The following is a 20,648-nucleotide window of genomic DNA, read 5'->3' as shown; positions in this document are numbered from 1 at the left end:
ATATGTGTATGTGTGTTCAACGTCTGTTGAAGATGAGCAAGTAGTGCTTCAAAGAAAACTTCGCGCCACTTTGTGACATGGCGAAAGGAGAGCGTGAGAGGTCGACACAGAGACTTATAAGGCGAATCGAAATTCAGAAGAGACGCATACACCTGAGGTGTACTGGCAAGGAGAAAATTACGGGCGGTGGTAAGAGAGTGATGAGGGAGGGAGGAGGTCAAGGGAGGTAGCGAAGAAATTCAGGCGGACCTGAGGCAGACACCTTCGCACATGTTGGCTCTCCTCCATTAGACACACACACACACAAAGGCGAGAGCGTACAGCAATCACCGACCAGCGATGGAAGGAGTGGAAGTGGGAGGGAGGGAATGGCGCTTGGCGGTGGTGGCGCACACGCGAGCACTACCGCAGGTTTGACAAAAGGCCCCAGAGAAGGGGAAGCGATGGACAGGCGCTAAGCCATTGACGCGCGCAAGAGGAGAGGAAGAATAGGAAAAAGGAGAGAGAAAGGGGATACACGTGCCAACAAGCAGCAACTTCGATGAACGCGTGATGAGCGCCGCCCGGAGGGGGGCAGAGAGAGTGTGTGTGCGACCGAGACCGCAAAGGTGAGCAGAAAGCTTCTGTGTCAGCTGTGTAAAATGCCGTCTCACAACTTCCCTTCCATTCCTTCTTCTGCAGCCACTGACAGAGATTTATGAGGAGAGAGGGAGAGAAGAGGAAAAGGCCGTAATAATCACGAGAGAGCCTCAACCACCATGGCAATTCAGTGCCGGTTCCCACCAAAGACAGGGTTAGCGCGCAGAAAAACTAACCCGTGCATAGAGACTGAAGCGTGGCACACACCAAAAAAAATCACGGCATTTTAGACAAAAGAAAACGAAAGAGCAACGAGTACATGTCGGAGAGACGTCACCAGCGTTCAAAGCAACGGACGTAAGACGTAAGAGGAGGGGGGGGACGCGTGCGTGTGGAAGAAGCGCGCGAAAAAAAGGAAACGAAGACAACGACAGGCCCAAAGCAGCTGCTGCTCCGTACTCAAGTCCACTGCCGGCATCCAGCTTGTGCTGCAACAAAAACGAAAGGGAACACAAGCAGACACGCATAGAGACACTCACTCACACGTGAACACGTGCGCGTGCATGCACAGACACTGCAGCTCTGAAACTCAAAGAAAAGAAAACTGTGAGGGGACCGTGGCGAAAGCAACGAATTTCCACTGAAAGAGGGAAAGGGGGGAGGACCCCATTTACACAAGAAGACACGGGCGCGACAGGGAATTTCCAGCGTACAGAGAAGCGAGCGGGACAAACGTCCGTGAGAGCGAAACAGCAACGAAAAGCGCTAGCGAAGAAAAGCTACGGCGGATAAGTTCACAGGCACATCGCGAAGTGAGAGTGTTTGATAGGGGAGAGAGAAAGTTCAGGGAGCAACTACACAGAGAAATAAAGAAAGCAAAGAGCAGAGAGAGGTGCGTGCTTGTTGCTGCTGTAGCGCTCCCCCGCTGACAATATGCACACGTCCCGCTTCACTCCTACTGGACTTTCCAGCACGCTTCCCTTTCTCCCCCCTTCCACTCATATATGTGCGCCGCTGCAGCTTCCCCCTCTCACTCTCTCTGTCCAGCCCACCCCTTTCTCTCTTTCCAAGCGCGCCCGCCTTGCTCTCCGACGACTGACCTCTACCTCCTCCACGCTCGCCCATTTAGCAAAACTTTGCGACAGCTGAAGATGCCCAGGCCCTCCATCCATTTCTCACCATACTATTGTTTCACGGGCGCTCGTGGCTGCACGGAAAGCGAAGACTTAAGCGGTCCTCGACTTGGGACGGGTCCACCCCGCATCGACGCCGATTCTGTCATGAGGGAGACACCGCCGCGGACGGACCAGTTTTCCGCCGGAGGACCGCCATGGATGGAGGCGAGGGCGGAAGTAATCGGCCTAAGGGAGAGCGTCGACACAGAAGGGAGAGGCACTTGTGCACTTGGCAAAGAGAAAAGGAGAGGGAAGCAGACGCAGCTGGGTAGTGGTGTGTGCGCACCAAAATGGAGGAGGGTAGGACGCGGTGATACGCAGAGAGACAAAGAGGCGTGAAGCCTTTGGCAGCAGAACAGACGCTGACACCAAAGCGACAACACTGACCGTTTCTCTTTTTCGGTCGTCCCATTCAGTGTCTCCTTCGGCCACCGTCCCCACCTGCACAGCTGTGCGCCGACAGGCGCAGCTCAGCCTCCCTGCCCCCTTCCTCGGGCACGTGCTGCGCGCCTCCTCCCGCCTTCTCTCGGCTACCGTTCCGGCTCTCTTCTGAGCACCGCACGCCTTGCGCGGGCGCGGTGCGCCGTGCCGGATGCTCCAGCGACAAAGACCAGGCGGTGGCGCCGCCATGCCGGCGCAATGGCAGGCCTGCCCGCTTTCCCCTCGCGCAGGAATTCACAGTGGCTGAAGGCAAGCGGGTGTGAGAGGCGCTCACGTGGCGCGCCAGCAGCGCCGTCACAGGTGCCCTGCACGCGGTGAAAACAAACACTCGAAAAGCACACGCATACAAAAGGTCGTCAGAGAAGATCCGGGGAGAGGGAGTCTGTACGCACTGCGCATACACACGCACACACACAAACACGCCGAGAGGAAGAACAGGAAAAGGACGTGATGGACGAAAGTAACCAACCACATCACAGCGGCGGGGAGCAGGAATTAGCTCTCAGCACTGGACGCAAACACAGAGAGGATCCTCCCCACCCGCACACACACAGACACGCAGCCCTCCCCCCCTAGCAAGCGCACACGAATGGAAGAGAAAAACAAATTGTAGTGCCAACAGCGTTCGATTCCTCCAATGGGCTATATCGCCTTTCGCTACTCACTTAGAGGGCCTCAGGTGCGTGGGCGCGTGCGCTCAAAGGGAGCGGGATCCGCGAACATGTGAAGAAAAAAGTCCCACACAGAGAGAGAGGAAGCAGCGACAGGAGAACGTAACCTGACTTCGCTCTGTGTCCCGAGACGCCTCATGTCATCATTGCACCTGTCACGCACGCGCACGCACACACGCGTTCATCAGTGCGCCGGCGGGACGTATCTATCACTGACCTCTCTCTCCCTCTCTCTCATCCACCCCCCTCGCGCAGAGAATCACGGATACGTATATGTAGGTGTGCACCTGTTCGGTCAATGCCGTTCCCGCTGTGGCTTTGAGATGACAGGAGACAAGGCTGGGCTTGCTGCAGTGCCCCTTACTAACGCATCGCGGTGGAAGGGCACGCCTAGAGCGACAAGCGCAGAAGGACGCGCACCCTTGTTTCGTGAGGAGAAAAGAAGGATGAGGGGGTGGGCGAGTAGCGAGAAAGGCGGTGACATCCACCGATGCTACCACATGTTGCATTGCGCGACGGTTCCCCTTTCGACTTGCGTTCGCCCCTTTCTTTCTCACCCAGAGGGCCCGCCGTGAAGCGCGGTGCTCTCTCTGCGCAACACGGAATAGAAAGGCAGACACAGGCTAATAAAACAATGCGAGAGCACAAAGGGCGCGGAACCCAGCGTCAGCTGTGAGGAAGGGGGGTCAGAGGAGACACACACACACGGCGCCGCCCGGCGAAGCCGCGATCGCAAAAGAGAGGTGGTGTGAGGAGGGAAAAGAACAGAGAACAATAAAAATTTCCTCCCCTCTGCTCATGCACCGGACAGTGACGCTGGTGCGACATGCGAGCCTGCTGAACGGAATAAAGGAAAAAGGAGGAGGACACGCCGAAGACAGATAAAGGGGCGTGAGAAAGGCACGAGGAGGGTCGAGCAGTCGAATCGATCGAGCGCACGGCAAGAGAAGAGAGGGGGCATATATGCAACTGAAATACGTACGTGTACCTTGCTTAATGGGAGAGAGAGGAGGGACGGCAGCGACAGCATCAGAGGCGGTGGACTAAGACAGCAGAAATAGGGGATGAGGAGAAGAGGCACACGCAGGGAAAAGGTGCGAAGCGAAACGGGAAAAAACGTCTAAACACGAAACGAAGAGCGTCAAGAAACGATCATTCAAAGTGAGAGCGCACACAGAGAAAAACGAAAGAAAAAAAATGAGCTGACTTCTGCTGTTGGGGTGGGGCGCTTGAATGGATGGATGAGTGGGTGGATGGATGAATGGATGGGTGTGCAGCTTTCACAGTGGAATGGTGTGGGTCGTTAGCGAATGCGGGAACGGTACACACACCTACACTCAAAGGACGTGGTAGAAATGGAGGTGTGGGGGTGGGGGTGGGGGAACGTTGATATATGACAAGGCATGCCAAAAATGGGGTGGAGGTGAAGGGAAAGCAGACAACAAACACACACATACACACACGCGCGAGCATATGCAGACACACACACACGCACACATACATACAAAAGAAAAGCGATAAGGGTGCGGAGTTGGCTTCGAACGGAGCAGTAGAGCAACTAAGTGAGCACGCACTCACACATACACTCATATATATATATATATATATGCCAGCAGCTTTCGTGGTGGGCAAACGTCCTCTGATCGCCACATCGTGATCACTACAGGAAGAAGAAGCTCTTGATCCATACGGCGGTGCCAAATATTGCGGCAAGGACGCCAAAACCTATCATAAACACCATCAGCGCCAACTCCCAAAAGGCCTGACAGCGGGCAACATTTTTTGAGTGCAGCTGCCAGCGGTACAGACCAGGCACGATGAAGCACAACGTGGAGCAACACAGACCACCAAGTAACGAGACTACTGACACGATCCCAGGCGCCAGCAGTGCCACCGCCACACACAGAGTACTGAGTGTGACGCTAATGATGAGGTGGTCACGTAGCGGAATCCGTTCGACTTCATTATGGTGCTTTTTCGCCTCGATAACGTGCTCCAGCTCCTCCTTGGCGCTGCCGTAGCTCTTGTGCTTGCCAGCGAAACCGTTGCAGTTCTTGTGCTGATGCTCCTTTCCCACACTCACGATCAGCTCCAGCTCTTCTTCTTGGTGTGCGAGTCGCGTGAAGTCTCTGCTACGCGGCACGTGCGTCGCCACCGACGCGGAGCTGAAGCCATACCACAAAATAAAGATCGAATCTCGAATAGGGAACAGCATCAGAACGAATGCCAGAATTATCGGTGCGGCGTACAGCATGTAGCCAATCTTAAACAGGCGGTCCACGTTGGGGTCGTAGTTGTTGATGATATTGTCACGCACGTCTACCGGGTTCGAGAGGTAGCCGAAGAGACCAACGGCAGCGTGGATTAAGCTCGTGACAATGAGGCTCATGATGGCCACCTTCACCATGACGCTGCGCCGCATGTCGTCGAGGCCGGCGTATATCTGAAACACGAGAGACTGACAGTCGAAGGAGAACATGATGATTGGTAGCGCGAGTAGGGGAGACCTACCCCACCACAAGCAGACGGCCGCTGTGCCGTTCGCGATGGCATCTGTGGTCATAGCGGATGGCTCCGTTGGGCCCGGCACGAAGTATCGAAAAATGATCAGGATGCAGATGAAGCTGGTCGCCGAGATGGCGAGGAAGGAGGAGATGTGCAGAGATCCCAGCGTGGGAACGCAAGAGAGCGGCAGTATGAAGACAGCCCAGAAGGAGAGCAGCGAGCGTTTCGGTGTGGTGAGCGCAGGCACGTAGCTGGTGACGAGCGGCTGCAGCGGCGCTACGAGGTCGCCTAAGACAACAAGGTAGCCAACAGCAGATCCCGTGTTGTAAATGATTAGCATCCAGCGTACCATTTCTTCCGCCTTCTTACCCAGCAGCTCGCGTGTGAGCTCCTCGTACGAGTTGCGGCCTAATTTGTCCACACACAGGATGATGTAGTCTATCGAGAACACCGTGAGAATGCCGACACCGGCGAGGAGAAATGTCGCGGGAATGATGCCGGCATCGGCGTATGCGGAGGGAAGCGTAAGGATGCCCGCTCCCATGGTGGTGACAGCCATGCTCAGGGCAGCTCCGAGAACGCTGCCGCTGCTCAAGCTCATCATCGTACAGCCGGTCATCGCATTCACGTGGACCGAGCTCTCTGGTAGGGAATACTGCAGAGGCGAAGCGATAGCCGGATGCGAACGTGGTCAGACACTGGAGCTCTTTCGCCCAAACAGACAGGGACAGACAAGTGCGCTCGCACCTGAGCGTGCACGCCGCTAGCCAAACTTTGACCCAGGCAGGGGAGAGAGGAGGGGCTGTGAAAGAATCGAGTCGAGGAGCGCCAATCTTCGCCTTCGCCTATCATAGGGCCTTTCTTGAGCGAAACAAAAGGAGGGGGCGCTCAAGCTGCCTGCTGAGCGTCCCTTGCTCCACCCCACTCGCTTCTTGACTTGCTGCGTCGACTTGAGCCGTGCTGAAGTGCACTTGGGTGCGTACAGGTGCAGGAGAAAGGGAGAGAGCGCTCGAAGCAGAGACCGAGTTCACCCAGCAGGCGAGCCAGCGCAGATCTATGCGAAGCAATCACGAAATCGTCCAAAATGCTCAGAGCAACACTAAAAGTTGAGACACACACACATATACACACTACCGGCAACACCAAAGGAGGAAAGTGTGATAAATGCTGATATTTATGTATTTATGGTGTATAAAAAGAAAAAGCGCCGATCCTGCGTCGTGGTGGCAGTAACGCTGCGATGGACGAATACAACAGCTGTAAAGCTCTTATCCCAACAATGAGGAAAGCTCTGTGACGAGTGATGGTGATTGTGCGTGTGAGGGGGGCGCGGTGCGTGGGCGTGGGCGAGGGAGGGAGAAGAGATTCGATGCGAATGTTTTCGCTCTTGGCCAAACGAGAGGGGGCGCGCCGAGTTCTGAATTTCTACCCGCCCTATGGCTCGCGGGCCGGCTGACCACTAGTTCCACAAGCGATAGCGGGCATCCGCAGAGCTGCTAAGTGACAAGACAGCCGCTGGCAGCGTGAAAGGCACATCCTACGTGCCCCTTCATGCTTTTGTTGCTGCTCTCCCAGGCTTGAATGAGATACCTGGCCACGGAACGACGAATGATCACTTCTCCTGTGTGCACGTGTGTGTGCGCGCGCGCATACGCAAGGGAGTGTGGCGGAGAAGGGCGAGAGCGAGCTCAAAGCTCCGCAATTCCTCTCCCTCTCTCTCATGAAGACAGCAAACATCCAAAGAAAACAATATGACGAAAGGAAATGGAAAGATTCAATGTGCCTGGGAGAGGGCATGCACACCACTTCCTCTCCGCTACACACTTCTCTTCCCCCTTTTCAATCCTCTCTGCCCATCCAACAGCACGTCTTTCACTCCCACACCTGCACACAGCGATCATTGCTGATGGACACTAATGGACCGCCCTCACTTGTACCCCATGCAGTGCTAAAGATAGGTCCCTTGCTGCTGCTGCTACTCTGATCGCCGCGAGAAGGTGAGTTTGGCACAGATGCTTTCAAGACCTTTACCGACGCTGAGGAGGAGGCGCTGCCAGTCGCCTCAGCGTTACCCTCCCCTGCTCCGTCAAGTGGTATCAGGAGGAGGTCCGAGGTACGCCCGCTGCCCACGGCACACAGCTGCTTACTGGGGGCGATGGCCAGACGAGCCCAGTTCATCATCACAGTTAGCTGATCCGGAGCAATGCTGAACAGCGCCTTAGTGAACACACGAGCGTCGCGTACCGATATGATGTTGTCTTTGCCCATAGATACGCAGAGCTGCCCATTCGCGCTCACCCGCACGCATGTCGCCACGCGCTGATGGGCGGCTACCTCACCGATGCGCACTGCTGTCCGACGGTCCCACGCGGTTATCTTGCCATTGTAGTGCGCTGAGAAGACCGTGTCGCCAGCCACAGTAACGTCGTTGCAGGTGCTCTCGCACAGTAGCGTGCGCAGCGACTCGCGCCGACGAACATCCCAGAGCTTGATGGTGCTATCCGAGCTTGCGGTGAGGGCGTGTTGGACGCTGGAGGAGAGACATGCCGCGACAACCTTTTCTGTGTGACCTGTCATTTCCAGCACCCGCAGGCTGTTCACGTCCCAAAAGCGCACGACATGATCGGCACATCCCGCGAGCAGGTAGTGGGACGTGGTGTCCAAGGCGAGGGCAATGCTGTTCGAGGAAAAGTACTTCTCCGCCTGCGCGCTTCGGCGATTCCATAGGCGGATGTACTTGTCTGTGCCCGAAGTCAGAAAGTGCTTGCCATCATCCAGCACACACAACCCGTGCAGCGTGCTGCCATTGTGCGCGTCTGGGATGATCATGGAGGCGCGACTGGGCTCTGCGCCGAGTCGATTCGATGAGAGTGCTGTACACGGATCCGCATGCGGGCTGGCGGTTTGGTAGATGGAGGTCGAAGTCACTTCAGCACCCTCGCCATCTTCGTCGGCGTTCACGCGCGTTTCTTCGCCCACAGAGGCGGCCGTCTCACCTTGCAGGGCAGCCTGCAGCCGGCGTCGCAGCATGTTGACCTCCGCCTCCAGCGCTGCGATACGGTATTGAAGCTGAACGATCTTCTCATTCGCGGTCTTCGATTCGCGTAGGTAGCGATCAGCCTCGCTAACCGTCAGCCGCACACGGTCGTACTCATCTCGAAGGGACGTGTACTCCTTGTGCAGCAGCTGTAGCTCTGATGTGCGCTGCTCCAGCTCGGCGACCAGCTTGTTCGACCTAAGCTGCAGCTTGTCCCTCTCCTCCTTCACTGCCTTCATCTCCGCCAGCCCCTTGTAGTAGTCGCTTTCTCGCTGTGTGTACTGTTGCAGCTGATCCTGCAGGGCATCTTTCTTCGCCTCCAACTCACGCTCGCGTGATGTTTGCACAGACGAGTCGGCAGCTGCCCGCTCGAGCTCGCGGATCCGCTCCGTGAGCCGGCTATGCTCCATCCGCAGTTGCTGCCGCTCATCCTCTACTGCCTGCAGGCGTAGCACCGAAGTGTGGAGAGTGGTGTAGCTGTGGAAGAGCGACTGTGAGGGCTTCAGCTCCACTGCATTGCGGATGAGAAGCTGACTTTCAATATCTCGCAGCCACTGAGGGGTCGCCGCAGGCGAGAGCACAGTGCCAGAGAGGCCAATCTGCATCGCAGACATAAAGCTGCGATGGGAGAAATGTATATATATATATATACACGCACGCCACCAATGCTTGTTGCCGCTGATCTCGTCCCTCCGGCAAAAGAAAACAGCTGCGTGCTAACTTGCCAATCAGCGAGTACGCATATGTGCAGGCAGGCGTGTGAGCGTGCATAGGCATGCGGTTTACGTGCTGAGGCCCGGCGCCAAAGGAGTAACGCGCTCTGGGGGCGGTAGAAAGCAAAGGGGAGGACGTTGGTCGGTGAGGAAGGGCCGCTTACGTGCTTGCATGCAGTAGTCGCATGCATGAAGCAAGAGGTCACTCTGTGCGCCCGAGAACGCAGCATCCATGTTCTGTTCCGACGCCACCGAGCGCGGCACTGCAGAGTTGGCCATACAAGGATGCCCTGCAACGTTATCCCTGGGTTCGCCAAGAGCTCGCCCGCGAGAGACGATGAGGCAGCACTGCCTCTCCCCTCCCGCCTTCGTACATCAGCACAGGAGGGCTCCGTCTCACTGATTCTGCAAGACGGAGGGAGGAGGGGGGCGGTCAGCAAGAGATGCGCCATCTGAGCCTCTACGCGCTCTGTACATCTTCTTCTATTAAAGGAGCACCAGCGACAGAGTCACAGAGGGAGAGACGCGAAGGAAGGGAGGAAGAAAAAGGGGAAGCGGAGACGCACAGAAGACGCCTGAGGCTCGCTGGTGAAAAGCGGATGCGTGCCCATGTCTTACTCGTGCGTCTTGGCTTGGTGAGAAGACAGAAACAGGGAAGAGGCGGACGCCGCGCTCACACCCATGCAGGAACAAGCGCACGCGAGAGTGGAAACACAACGAAGAGGGTGTGCCGCGCGTCGCAGTAGCACGCCGCTGCTGCCCTTCCCCTCAACCTCTTTTTTCACTTTTGAGGCCCCAAACCGCGTGAAGGACTCTGGCCCATTTCAGAGCACGCTCACATGCGCGCACACACCCACACAGAGAGGCATTCGCACCAGGTCTTTCTTCACGCCGCCGCAGAAAGGAGAGCAACAAAAAAAGAAAAAGGACGCTCTGCCCTCCAGCAGATAGATAGAAAGGGGTGCGCGCGTTGCCGACCCCGCTCTTCTTGCTGAGTTCAACGTTGTGGTTGCTGTTTTTTCAAATTTCGCTTCTTCGTCCCCCTTCACTTTTTGCGTGTTGCCTCTTCGGAAGACTGCGTTCGCTGCTGCCGCCGCCGACTCACCGCTCTCATAGAAGTACGCGGGGATGGACGCATACGCCGCTTCTTGCTGCTTGTGTGGGCAGACGAGCTCTGTCTTGTCGGTCTTGCCGCAAGCAGCTGCTTCGTGCTGCACGGATTCTCCTGCTGCTGGGAAGATGCCGCTTCCTCGCTCAAGCGCGGTGCTTCCTGCGGCTGCTGCTTGCTGATATGTTCCACCACACGCGTTTGGATGCGTCTTAAGCTTAGCTGCTGCTTCAGTAGCGGAGACGCGCGCTGCGCATTGCGGAGGCGGCTCTGATGGAGCAGTAGACGGGAGGAGGCCGAGGCCTTCCGACGGCCTTGTCTCCCACGTCGAACGCTCTGCTGGGCGGCGCCGACTCCCTCCTCTTCCCCCACAGCAGCAGCATTGGCTGGCGAAGCCTGCTTAGCGGCGCCACAGCCGTCGCCACCGCCGGGGCCGAGGCGGCATGTCGCGGTCGACTGCGGCTGAATGGTGCTGTCGTGACATGGATGTGGAGGAGAGGGGAGAACGGGCCCTTCACAATGCGGCTGCGGAGGTTTCGAGGCCGGCTGATCTACTGGCACGCGCACACGCTTGCAGCCGAGTTGGTAGTCGTGGTCCTTTAGCGGTAGAGGTGGGGCTGTTGCAGCCAAGCTTGGCACTAGTGGTGATGATATCGAAAGATTGTCCATCTCAATCGTCAAGCCCCCTGCAGCAGGGCGCGGTGCCTGAATGGACAGATGTAGCTGCGGCACAAGTTGCTGTGATGCGTGTGAGAGTACAGGACCACTGCTCACGGGTACAGAAGCAGCCGCTACACAGCCCCTCACGTGGCTTGGATGCATTTCTGTGACGAGACTGCGGCCCTCAGGGCGCAGCGAAGGCGAGAGGCTGACCGCTGCCGTCGTAGACAGCGCACTTCGCGCGCGTTCTCTTCGGCTGCTGTGCCTTGCCTTGCTGCCTCGCAGCTGCTGCGAGAGCGGCCGCTGGCTCGAGGGGAGACGCGGTAATCGCACCCCTGCCACCCACCGGTTGGTGTCGCTTCTCCCTTTCTGCTGCCCGCCCTGCTGCTGTGAGACTGAGAGCGATTGACTTGTGAAGTCAGGTGGGAGGCGCATCTCAACCGTTTGCGTGTTCACCTGCGGGTTGTAATCGCTGTAGCCAGGCGAGTATTCTAGCACCGGTTGCTGCATTGCGTACGGATAGCTGGGTGGGCACAAGGGCACGATTCCAGCCGCCGCCTGAACAGGAGCCGAGGAAGCGGGCAGCCCGTGCTGCTGCGGTGGCGAAGCGCCTTCAGCGCGGAAGCGGCCGCGCATTGGGCGCCTTCCGTGTGGCACTAAAAGCAAAAGCCGACGACGCTCGAGCTCATTCTGCTTGAGGAACAGCTGATGCTGGCGCAGGTACGAGTTGCTTGAGCCTTGCCGCATCGCTGGCATCGAGTACGGCACTTGCTGCATACGCACAGGATTAGCGGCAGGGGCGCAGGATCGAGGGTCCGACAGGTTGGTCGGCGCCGAGAAGCTCTGCGGGGCCAACCACTGCGCCACCGCTGCACTACAAGGCGCGCCACACATGAGTCCTGGCGCACCCATGGGATGCCCTCGCATGTGAAGCAACTGCGGGGGCTCGTAGATGAGCGGCTGTGAGTCGGGGTGGCCGACACCAAGGACAGAGGGGGCCTGTGAAGAATGCGGCTTGGGCTGGCTGGCTGGCGTGGGAAGCGGCAGCAGGGAGGACGGCTTCACGTCTTCCCAGGAGTCGCCCAATAGGTTGACCGAGGGCCCCCCAGAGCCGGAGAGCGGTGTGCCTGTCGATGGCGATGTTGCCGGCTCTCCTAGCAGGGGCGGGGTGTGTAGCCGATGACCCTTCTGCTTCAGCGACGCGCTTGGCGGATTCTCACCGCCCAACTTGGCAGGGGCGCTGTCGCTCAGCTCCTCCATGTGCGTCCTTTGCAGCGAAGGTGACGTGCGTTGGGGGGAGCGAGAGGCGCGAGCGTGCAGCGAGCCATCTCTTGAAGAGCTGCTACGATTGTTGTTCGCCACCACAACAGATGTCTCAAAGGCGCTGCCTGGGCTTCCACACACCGATCTCGGCGTGCTCTTGGTGGTCGCACCGAGCTCGGCCTTCATCTTGCGGTGGGCCACCCCATCCTCCTTCGCCTCGTCGTGCGGCTTCCTAGTTTGACTAGGAGTGTGGCGGTTGGCCGCCAGCACGGCGTGCCAACGATCAAGCGCCGCCTTCGAGGCTTCGTTTCGGATAAAGGGGTGCTGAAGTAGCTCCGATGGGGTGGGCCGCAGTGCTGGGTTAATACTTAACGTAGACTGAAGCAAGTCCAACAGCATAGGAGATGGAGTGCGACCCCAGTGACCTCCGCTGCTACTGCCGCCTCTGCTGCTGTGGCCACGACGCCCTCCGTCCTCTCCCCCATGCGCGTCATCCGCTGCCTCGAGAATCGACTGGTCGTTACTGGCGGGGTTCAATCGGCTGCGCTCGGTGAAGACATCGTCCATGGAGGGCCTGTCGTCCTCTTCGTTCCTCTGGCCAATATACCAAATGGCAGCTGGGGCACTCAGGTTGTGCACCGACCGCCACGGTAAAACGCCACCGGTGGCCATCTCGTACACCACACATCCCAAAGCCCACATGTCAGAGGCGAACGACGGCTCCTGTGTGCGGATGAGCTCGGGGCTCATGTAGAGCGGCGTGCCGCAGAGCACACGATGCTCCGTACCGTCGTCCTTGCCGGCAATTTCTACCTCTTCCTCGTCCTCAACGCTGTCGCAGCAGTCTGAGTAGAGCTCTTTGTCGCTTCCGAAGCTGCTCCAGTCCGTGCATCGTTCTAAGTTACCGCTACTGGCGTCCTTTCTTCCACATTCTTCTTCCGCAGCGGCATCGGTGCCGGCAGAGTTACCGTGGTAATTGCGCTTGTGCGTTCGCTGCACGGGTGCATGGTGGACTTCTTGAGACTCTTCCCAGGGACGTGCGCGACGCACTTCAGCCTTCCTTTGCTCAGTGTCTGCTCTGGCCTCTGCCCCGGCTCCCTTATCCTCTGCTGTGCACGCGCGTAGGAATCGGCTTGTGCCAAAGTCGGTCAGCTTTACGCTACCCTGCTCAGAAGCAAGGATATTCGCACTCTTCAAGTCGCCATGCACCACACCCTTGCTTTGCAGGTACTCCAAGCCCTCTAGGATCTGCAACGTGTACAAACGAATCACGTTCTCTTCGAACACTCCGAAGTTCTTGACCAGAGTCTGCAGGGTGCCCCCCGCCACGTATTCCATGAGGAGACACAGACGGCCCTCACCGCTAAACTGAAAGCCAAGGAAGCGGACGATGCGGTGGTGCTGCAGCGTTGTCAGAAAGATGATCTCCCGCAGGTGCTTGCGGAGAAGTGGCGAGGCAGATTGCTCATCGTGCGGCTGAGGCCGAGGTGGCTGCTGCTGGACCTTCGCGGGGTGGTGACAGGTGGACGAGGTGCTCACCAGCGCCGTAGAGGACCCCCTGTGCGCGGTGGCACACGGTGTGGCGGCAGACGGCGAGGCCAGCGAGGTATGCGTCTCGCTCGCCTTGATCGACTCTTCGTTTGCGTCGTCGTCCTCGCGTGTGGCGGTGCAATGCGACGGCAACGAGTTTTTGCAATCCACAGCGTCTTCTTTTTCATTGGCTCGCCCGGCCGCCTGCGGCAGCGCCGTGGTGGGAGAGGCGGAGGAGAGAGAAACGGAGGTCAAACTTTCCGACGCCACACGGCCGGCCGGCACGGTGCCGTTACCGAGGCTGATGTTCGACAAGTGGAGAATTGTCGCGTCGTCCGGCACCGGCAGCGCTGTTGGCCTTCCCGAGGAGGCCTCGCTGCGTGCGGCAGCCACCGCTGCACCGGCCGGTGGAGCAGCCTGAAAGAGCGAGCTGCCCTTCAGTACTTTGATGGCGACCACGGTCGCAGTGGAAACGTCGATACCCATGAACACATCCCCGCTTGCGCCAAAGCCGATGCGGCCACCCCACTGCAGGTGGCGCAGCGGCAGCACTGCGTAGCGAATGGGAATATCCGCAGGCACGTCCTTCATGATTGCCCCAAAGGTATCGAGGCTGCCGCTAGCACGCTTGCGCGCGGTGCTGCTTCTGTGACGTGTGGCAAGCGCACGCTGCGCAGCCACCTTACGCTGCAGCGCAGGGCTGATGCCGATGCTGTCATGAAAGCGAATCGCCGCAGTGGAGGCGGCGCCGGCTCCCTCAAATGATCCGTTCGACGGCATCATCGACCCCTCAAGATCGGGAAAAACGATTGGGGCGATGAAGCTTTCTCGAATGGACGGGCGCGGCCGGAGAAGGGAGTGAGGAGTGACTACCCTAGAGAGCTCCCTGGACGAATTGGTGCTTGAGGCGCGCGAGAGTGCGCTGACATGCGGGGCCGAGGGAGCGCTGACGGCAGTTTCACCCTGCACTGGCGCAAGAGGAGGTAGCGGCGAGCTGGACGGAGAAGGGGGTCCATTGCCACGTCGCGCGATCGAGGGCGAGACTGTTGGTGAGACCGAAGAGTCACCTTCGGCCTTTTTCTTTGGAGAGTCGAAAGAGGTGACGGGATCATCAGGGAAGCGCACTGACTTGCAGTGCAGCACGCGGGCGTCCCTGTTCTGCGACTTGTCTCCCCCTCTCTCTCCGTTCTCACCTGTGTCCCACTCCACCGTCGCCGCCCTTTCCGGGGCACCAACCATCTCGGGCTCGATTATAGGCAAGCCGCTTCGCCCCGCCTCCTCGGCATGGTAAAGGTGGAAGCAAAAGCGCTCTACATACATGTGCTCCGTTGAGAGCGTTGAGAGAAGCTCCGTGAACATCTGCGTCACATGGGGGTTGTCTCTCTTGGGCGACGTGTGCTCCTCGCTCGCCTCACCTCCTACACGCCCAGCGCCACCACCACAGCCGGCGAGAGCGTCGCACGGCGAAGTGGCGAAGTGCTGCGCGGTTGAAGACGACGACGCGACGGTCCCGCTCTGCGGCTTGGCACCGCGCTCTTTCGTCACTAAGTACGCAACTTCCTCCTCTGCCTCCTGTTTTGCATCGTTCTCCTCGCTGCTAAGGCTCGTCGGTGTGGCAGAGCCGTGACACGGCCGCTTCTTTGCCGGCACCCGCACAATACTTATGTCATCGCCGTAGTGCAGCTCACGGTACTCCCCGCGGCCGACGAGTACGTCGTTCACATAGGTACCGTTAGCGCTGCAGTCGGTGAGGAGGACGCGACGCACTCGCCAACTAGGAAGCGGCGTTCCTGAAAGTGCGCTTGCGCCGGAATAGCCTTCCTTGCTCAGGCCCGTCTCGGCGGCGGCGATAGCCCCGTGTGCAATGCGCTGCTGCTCTGGCCTGGCAGTGGCGGGGCTGGACAGGGGCGACGAGGATGTTGAACCATCGGAGGCAGCACTCTCCGGACCGTTCTCAGGAGCGCTTACAGCGCTGCGCGCGAGTGTGGGACTGCCTCGAGTATAGACTGTGTTACTTTGTCGTAATGGGCGCGGTAGCAAAGGTATCGCCTGGCCGTTGCCGTCACTGTCGCGTTCCCTGTGGTCTGCGTTGCGGCTGTTGAGCTTTCCTTGGACATGACTGGCATCGGTGCGGTCTACACTGCTGCCCCCATAAGGTTCTAGCTCCAGCGAGATAGTGAAGTGTGTGCTGCTCACCCGCGGGTCACTCAAGACTGTATCACAGCCACAAGCCCGGCCTACTCGCACTGTTGGTTGAGCATACGTGCAGTTTAGCGTCGTGTGCTCTGAAATCAGCAGCCCCCAGAGGTCGGAGGGCTCATAGCGGCTCAGCAGGCGGCCCGATGGGCCGTAGAGCAGGAACGGACCGCTGATGTGGATGTCAGTGGCGAGCGGCGGCGGAGAGGAGCCGCCACGACTGATGATCTGCGTCGCTGCCGTCGAGGGCATGGAAGAGTGAGACGCGGAGGTGACAATAGGGGGGCCGGGAGTGCGAGGTCGTGGTGAGGGAGGCGGCTCACTCGCCACTGCGGTATCCATCGGCAAGGCTCCTGCACGCGAAAACATCACTTGCGAATTGGGGGCAGGAAACAAAAAAGAGAGCTATAGCAGGAGATGGTGGAGCGATACGCTGGAGAGCAGACAGAGACGCGTTGCTGCACTAAAGCAAAGGTTCTTCACAATCGAGGATTTTGGGTGGTGCGAAAGAGAAAGGAAGAGGAGCGGGTGGCACTTGGCAGACTAATCGTGTGAGAAGGGTGGAGTAGCCACTATAAGGGCCCGGGTGCTCCTCCCTCCAGCGATACGCAAACAAGCACAAACGAAAAAAAAAAATAACGCCCGCGCAGTTGACGCATGAAGCACCGTCACTCTTTTCGTTTGCTACTCTTCGGATGAGCGACCAAGGCGAGATGGCAAACTGCCGGAGGGTCACATAGAAGGGGAGGGGGAGGGGGGAGGATAGGGCACAATTCAGAAGAATGGGGGAAAGAAGGGGTGGGGGTGGGGGGAGTGAAGAAAGAGCAGCCTCAGTTGCACGCAAGGAAGCCGCCGCACATCGATTTCCTTCTCTGTTTTACCGGTGTGCGTTGCTGTCAAGCGTCTCTGAAGTTCTACCCTTGGTTGCGCAGGTATGCCGGAGAGGCCTGTTCAATGGGGTGAAAGCGGTGGGTCAGAGGCGAAGAGTTCCAAAGCCCCCACAACTTGTAAAGAAGGAACGCAACAGAAGGGCCTGTGTTGAAGCAGGCGTGTGTGTGTATATATATATATGAGGGAGGGAAGGAAAATGTCAAGGAGAGTCGAGAGGGAATCGTCGGGGCGTTCACGTGCGCCTTGAAACCGCCACCGAGCGGCGCGTCTTAGTGGAGCACTCTCCTTAAGAAAGCGCTGTGGCCACTTCGTGCCGCGCGCGCACGCGCACACACGCAGCCTTAGCCTTTTCTCTGTTTGCCTTACAGCAGCGGCTGGAGTGCAGATAGGTGGTACAGGGCCCCACCCACCCTTGTACCTATGCGCGCAGCTCTTCTGTGTGAGTGTGTGGGAGGAGGTAGGAGGGGCTGGCTTGTTCAGTGTCACTCCTGCGTTTGCGTAGCGCAGCGAGAGCAGGGAATTCATGATGCGGACGTCGGGCATTCAGCCCACCGATAAGTGTGCACCGACACAACCAAGAAGGAGCGATAGGTCAAGATGGCCCCACCACCATGTACAAAGTGAAGGCGGTGCATATGCATTCATGCGCAGGTTCAACAGAGATGATGCAGAAGAAAAACACAGGAGGAGGAGCAAGGGAGCGGTGAAAGCGGCAGAAAAAACAAAGAGCGCAGATAGCGAGACCGCACGAAGGGAGGAGCGCGCATCGCAACAGATTCACCATAGCGCCATGAAGCACGTCTCCTCAGTTTAATGCGATCCAGCCACGCATATACCGTGGCAGATGCGCGCACAGCATTGATTTGGCGCTCAGCGAGTGCACGTGGCACCAGTCACTGGTAGTAAGAAAAGACGAAGCCCAGCGGCAGCGGGCTTCCCAGTTCCACGAGAGCTGCTTATCACTCAGCTGTGCTGGTTTGCTTTGAGAAAGAAAAAGGAGCACCGGGTACACATACACACAGTGTATGCCACGCATCAAAGGGGAAGGAGGGAGGAGAAGCCGTGGCCTTCTACTCCCTTTCTCACACCTTTCCATCCCTGCACCATAAAGGAAGGGGAGGGAGGGAGGGAGCAGCAGCATTGCGCGACTCACTTCACTCGCGGCTGCTTCTTCCCACCAACGGTGCTGAAGAGGCCACAGAAATGGATTGGCAAGTCCATCTGCTCACACCCACTGTGCCCTTCGCGCTGTTCCCTCCCCCCTCTCTTTCATCTTTACTGTGAGCGAAACGCCTCGTAGGCAGGCACCTGCGCATAGTGCAACTTGATATCGCGCTCCAGTGGCGCCTCAATGTCCAGGGTGCCCATGCCTCGCCGTTCCCACTCCGTCGCACGGAAGGCCTCGTCGGCATCGTACCTTTCGCGCAGCTCAGGGTCGTTATGCAGGTCCATGATGAGGTGCTGACGGGCAAGAGCCTTGCGGTGCAGCGCTACGTAGGCCTCCCACCCCTCACCTTCCACACCGGTGAGTGGCGCAGCCTCCCGCAACGCACCGTGTTGCTCCTCCAGCTGCGCCTCGTGCTTTGCTGTCAAGTCCTCGATCTTGTGGGCATCAACGTACGGGAAGTCTTCTGATCCGCCCGCACCGAATTCCAGCCAGTCTGTGGGGCGGCGCAGTGGCGGGTACTCGGCCTGCTGACTGCGCAGCTGTGGGACGTCCAGTCCAAAGCCTGGCTCATACCCCATCAAGGGAGGAGTGAGCGACGGGCGGCGGTAGTGGCCTGGCGGCTGTTCCGAATTGAGCAACACCGCCTCCTCCAGCGCTCCATTCAGGCCTAATTTTCGCATCTCTTCGAGTGCTTCAGACATGCGCGCAATGAGACGCGAGAGGCGCTCATCGAACTTTGCCTCTGATACAGCGGAGTAGCGGTCGTAGGCATTGGCGATGCTGCGCTCTTGGTCGACGTCCTGCTGTCGCTTCCGCGCGTCATTTACGTGATTCTTTTCGTGGATGTACTCCATAGCGGCTTGCGCCCACTTTTCCTCGCTACCCACCTTGCCGGCACTCGCCATGTACCCCGCGGCGGTCTGCTTCTTTTGGCCAAGCATCCTTGAGCGCGCCACCGCCGCCGTCAAGCAGGACCGGGAGCAGGCCCACATTTCAGCTGCCGCTGCTGCTGCTGCGTAGGGTGCCGGAGGAGGGAGGGAGGGAGGGGGGAAAGGGGGTAGACGGACGTAAACTCCGGTGCTGTGCGAAATGAGAGCAGATAAGGAGGGGGAGGAGCGGGAGGTATCACTCACGCCCAGTACCGAAAAAAAACGATGCGAGGAAGTGCCTCAAGGGCGTAAACGATGTGAATGACACCGTCGCCGCAAGGCGCCAGCTCATACCAACGAGGGATGTACGTGGCAATGCGAGGAAAAGGTGCCTTAATCTGCGCACAGGGCGATCACCACCCGCAGTCAACCACTGCCTGAAAGGAGGCGGTGAGGGAGAGGCAACACGAAACGCACGGCACGAAGATGATAGGGCCGAACCTTCACGCAAGTCAGCATGAGCTGCTACGACAGTGAGTGGGTCACAGGAGGCGACAGCGATGAGGAGAGTCAGTGCAGACGCATACGTAAGCGAATGTGCAATGAAAGGGGTAAACGAGAGAGAACGCAAAGGGAGGAGGGAGAGTAGAAAGAGGCCTGTGCAACCGTGGTGGGGCTGCGCGCACGTGAGAAGAATGATGTGAGGGCATGCAGGCTTGTTTAGCTCGCTGGAGCAAAAGGGTTGAGGCAGACGCTCTCTCACACACACACACGCACACCAGCGGGCATGCCCTCAAGCCTTATCGCACCAACATGTGGGCCAGCAGTGCTGCACTGGGCAGGCCTTGCTCGAAACTGAGCGCCAAAGCATACGGAGACCTCCAGGAGGAGACCGCTAGAACGAAGGATAAGCAGCGCAGCTAGAAACGCCCACGAGTGTCTTGGACAAGCCATGCTTGCGCTGCTAAGTGCTGAAGAGGACGCTGAGGTCACTGTGATTGCCTCTCCCCCCTCTTCTTCACTTTTTTCACGAGTTTTTTCTTTTTCGTGTTTGGTTTCTTCCGCAAAATCCTGAGTACAGCGAAGAAAAGGGAGAGACGCATACAAACCGGCACAGACAAAGACACACAAACTTTTTTTATTCAGCGCATCCATTCTGCCACAGAGTGTGAGTTCAACGTCACCCTCCTCCCGGCCCAGCCACAGGCCCCCCTCCGACTCGCGCGACGCAGCGGTCGACACGCGCCGCAAAACAGCGCCAACTCGGCCACCTGAGCACGACCCCTTCTCCTGACCCCGCGCACCTACACGGATCGCAGGTCGCCTCGCAGCCGCTCACATCATGCCAATCACTACCTGGTGCATCCCCCACCCGGGGTGGCTCAGGCATTCCAGGCCAGTAGACCATGAGGGCTACATGTGTTATGCTCGTGCCGCTGCAACACTCTGCCTAGCATATGGGTGGCATAGACGTGATCCCTGTCACACGTCGCTCCTGCGCAGCGCAGTCCAGGGACCCGACTGCTGACATCAGCAGCGATGCATCGCCCTGGCCCCACCGCGCCGTGGGTACTTGAGCCCTCCAGTAACACATGCAGGCCGGCGTTGGCAGGGGTAAGAGGGCTGCTTGGCTTCCTAGAGGTTGGGTTCGGCACCCCTTTGTCACGGTGAGGCGTCCCTCGTCATCACGGCAAGTACGGCAACGATAGATGCCTCAACCGACGCAACGTTCGAACAGCATAGTTCTGCGGGTGGAAGATTCGACGATACAGATGCGTCGCCTGTCACCTGCAAGAGAGAAAGGCAGAGGCAGACAGCAATAAAGGGAAGAAAGAAGAGCAC

General features: G+C 58.4%; 4 protein-coding genes across 4 annotated transcripts; all 4 read right to left on the bottom strand.

Annotated features, from left to right (window-relative positions):
* Positions 1-4,526: 4,526 nt before the first annotated feature.
* LSCM1_02638 (uncharacterized protein) lies at positions 4,527-5,990 on the bottom strand (the record flags this gene model as incomplete). Its single annotated transcript, XM_067320217.1, has 1 exon — positions 4,527-5,990. One exon carries the CDS (start codon positions 5,988-5,990, stop codon positions 4,527-4,529), a length of 1,464 nt encoding a protein of 487 aa, XP_067175592.1.
* Positions 5,991-7,243: 1,253 nt separating this feature from the next.
* On the bottom strand, positions 7,244-9,013 carry LSCM1_02637 (uncharacterized protein; the record flags this gene model as incomplete). Its single annotated transcript, XM_067320216.1, has 1 exon — positions 7,244-9,013. The coding sequence occupies one exon, from the start codon at positions 9,011-9,013 to the stop codon at positions 7,244-7,246; it is 1,770 nt and encodes a 589-aa protein (XP_067175591.1).
* Positions 9,014-10,166: 1,153 nt separating this feature from the next.
* Positions 10,167-16,130, bottom strand: LSCM1_02636 (uncharacterized protein; the record flags this gene model as incomplete). The annotated part of the gene is made up of 1 exon (XM_067320215.1): positions 10,167-16,130. One exon carries the CDS (start codon positions 16,128-16,130, stop codon positions 10,167-10,169), a length of 5,964 nt encoding a protein of 1,987 aa, XP_067175590.1.
* A 1,914-nt stretch (positions 16,131-18,044) lies between these two features.
* LSCM1_02635 (uncharacterized protein) lies at positions 18,045-18,929 on the bottom strand (the record flags this gene model as incomplete). The annotated part of the gene is made up of 1 exon (XM_067320214.1): positions 18,045-18,929. One exon carries the CDS (start codon positions 18,927-18,929, stop codon positions 18,045-18,047), a length of 885 nt encoding a protein of 294 aa, XP_067175589.1.
* Positions 18,930-20,648: the final 1,719 nt, after the last annotated feature.

Source organism: Leishmania martiniquensis, chromosome 33 (genome assembly GCF_017916325.1).
Source record: "Leishmania martiniquensis isolate LSCM1 chromosome 33, whole genome shotgun sequence".
Taxonomy (NCBI): Eukaryota; Euglenozoa; class Kinetoplastea; order Trypanosomatida; family Trypanosomatidae; genus Leishmania; species Leishmania martiniquensis.
Note: the sequence above shows the minus strand (reverse complement) of the source record. Positions and strands in the feature narration are given on the sequence as shown.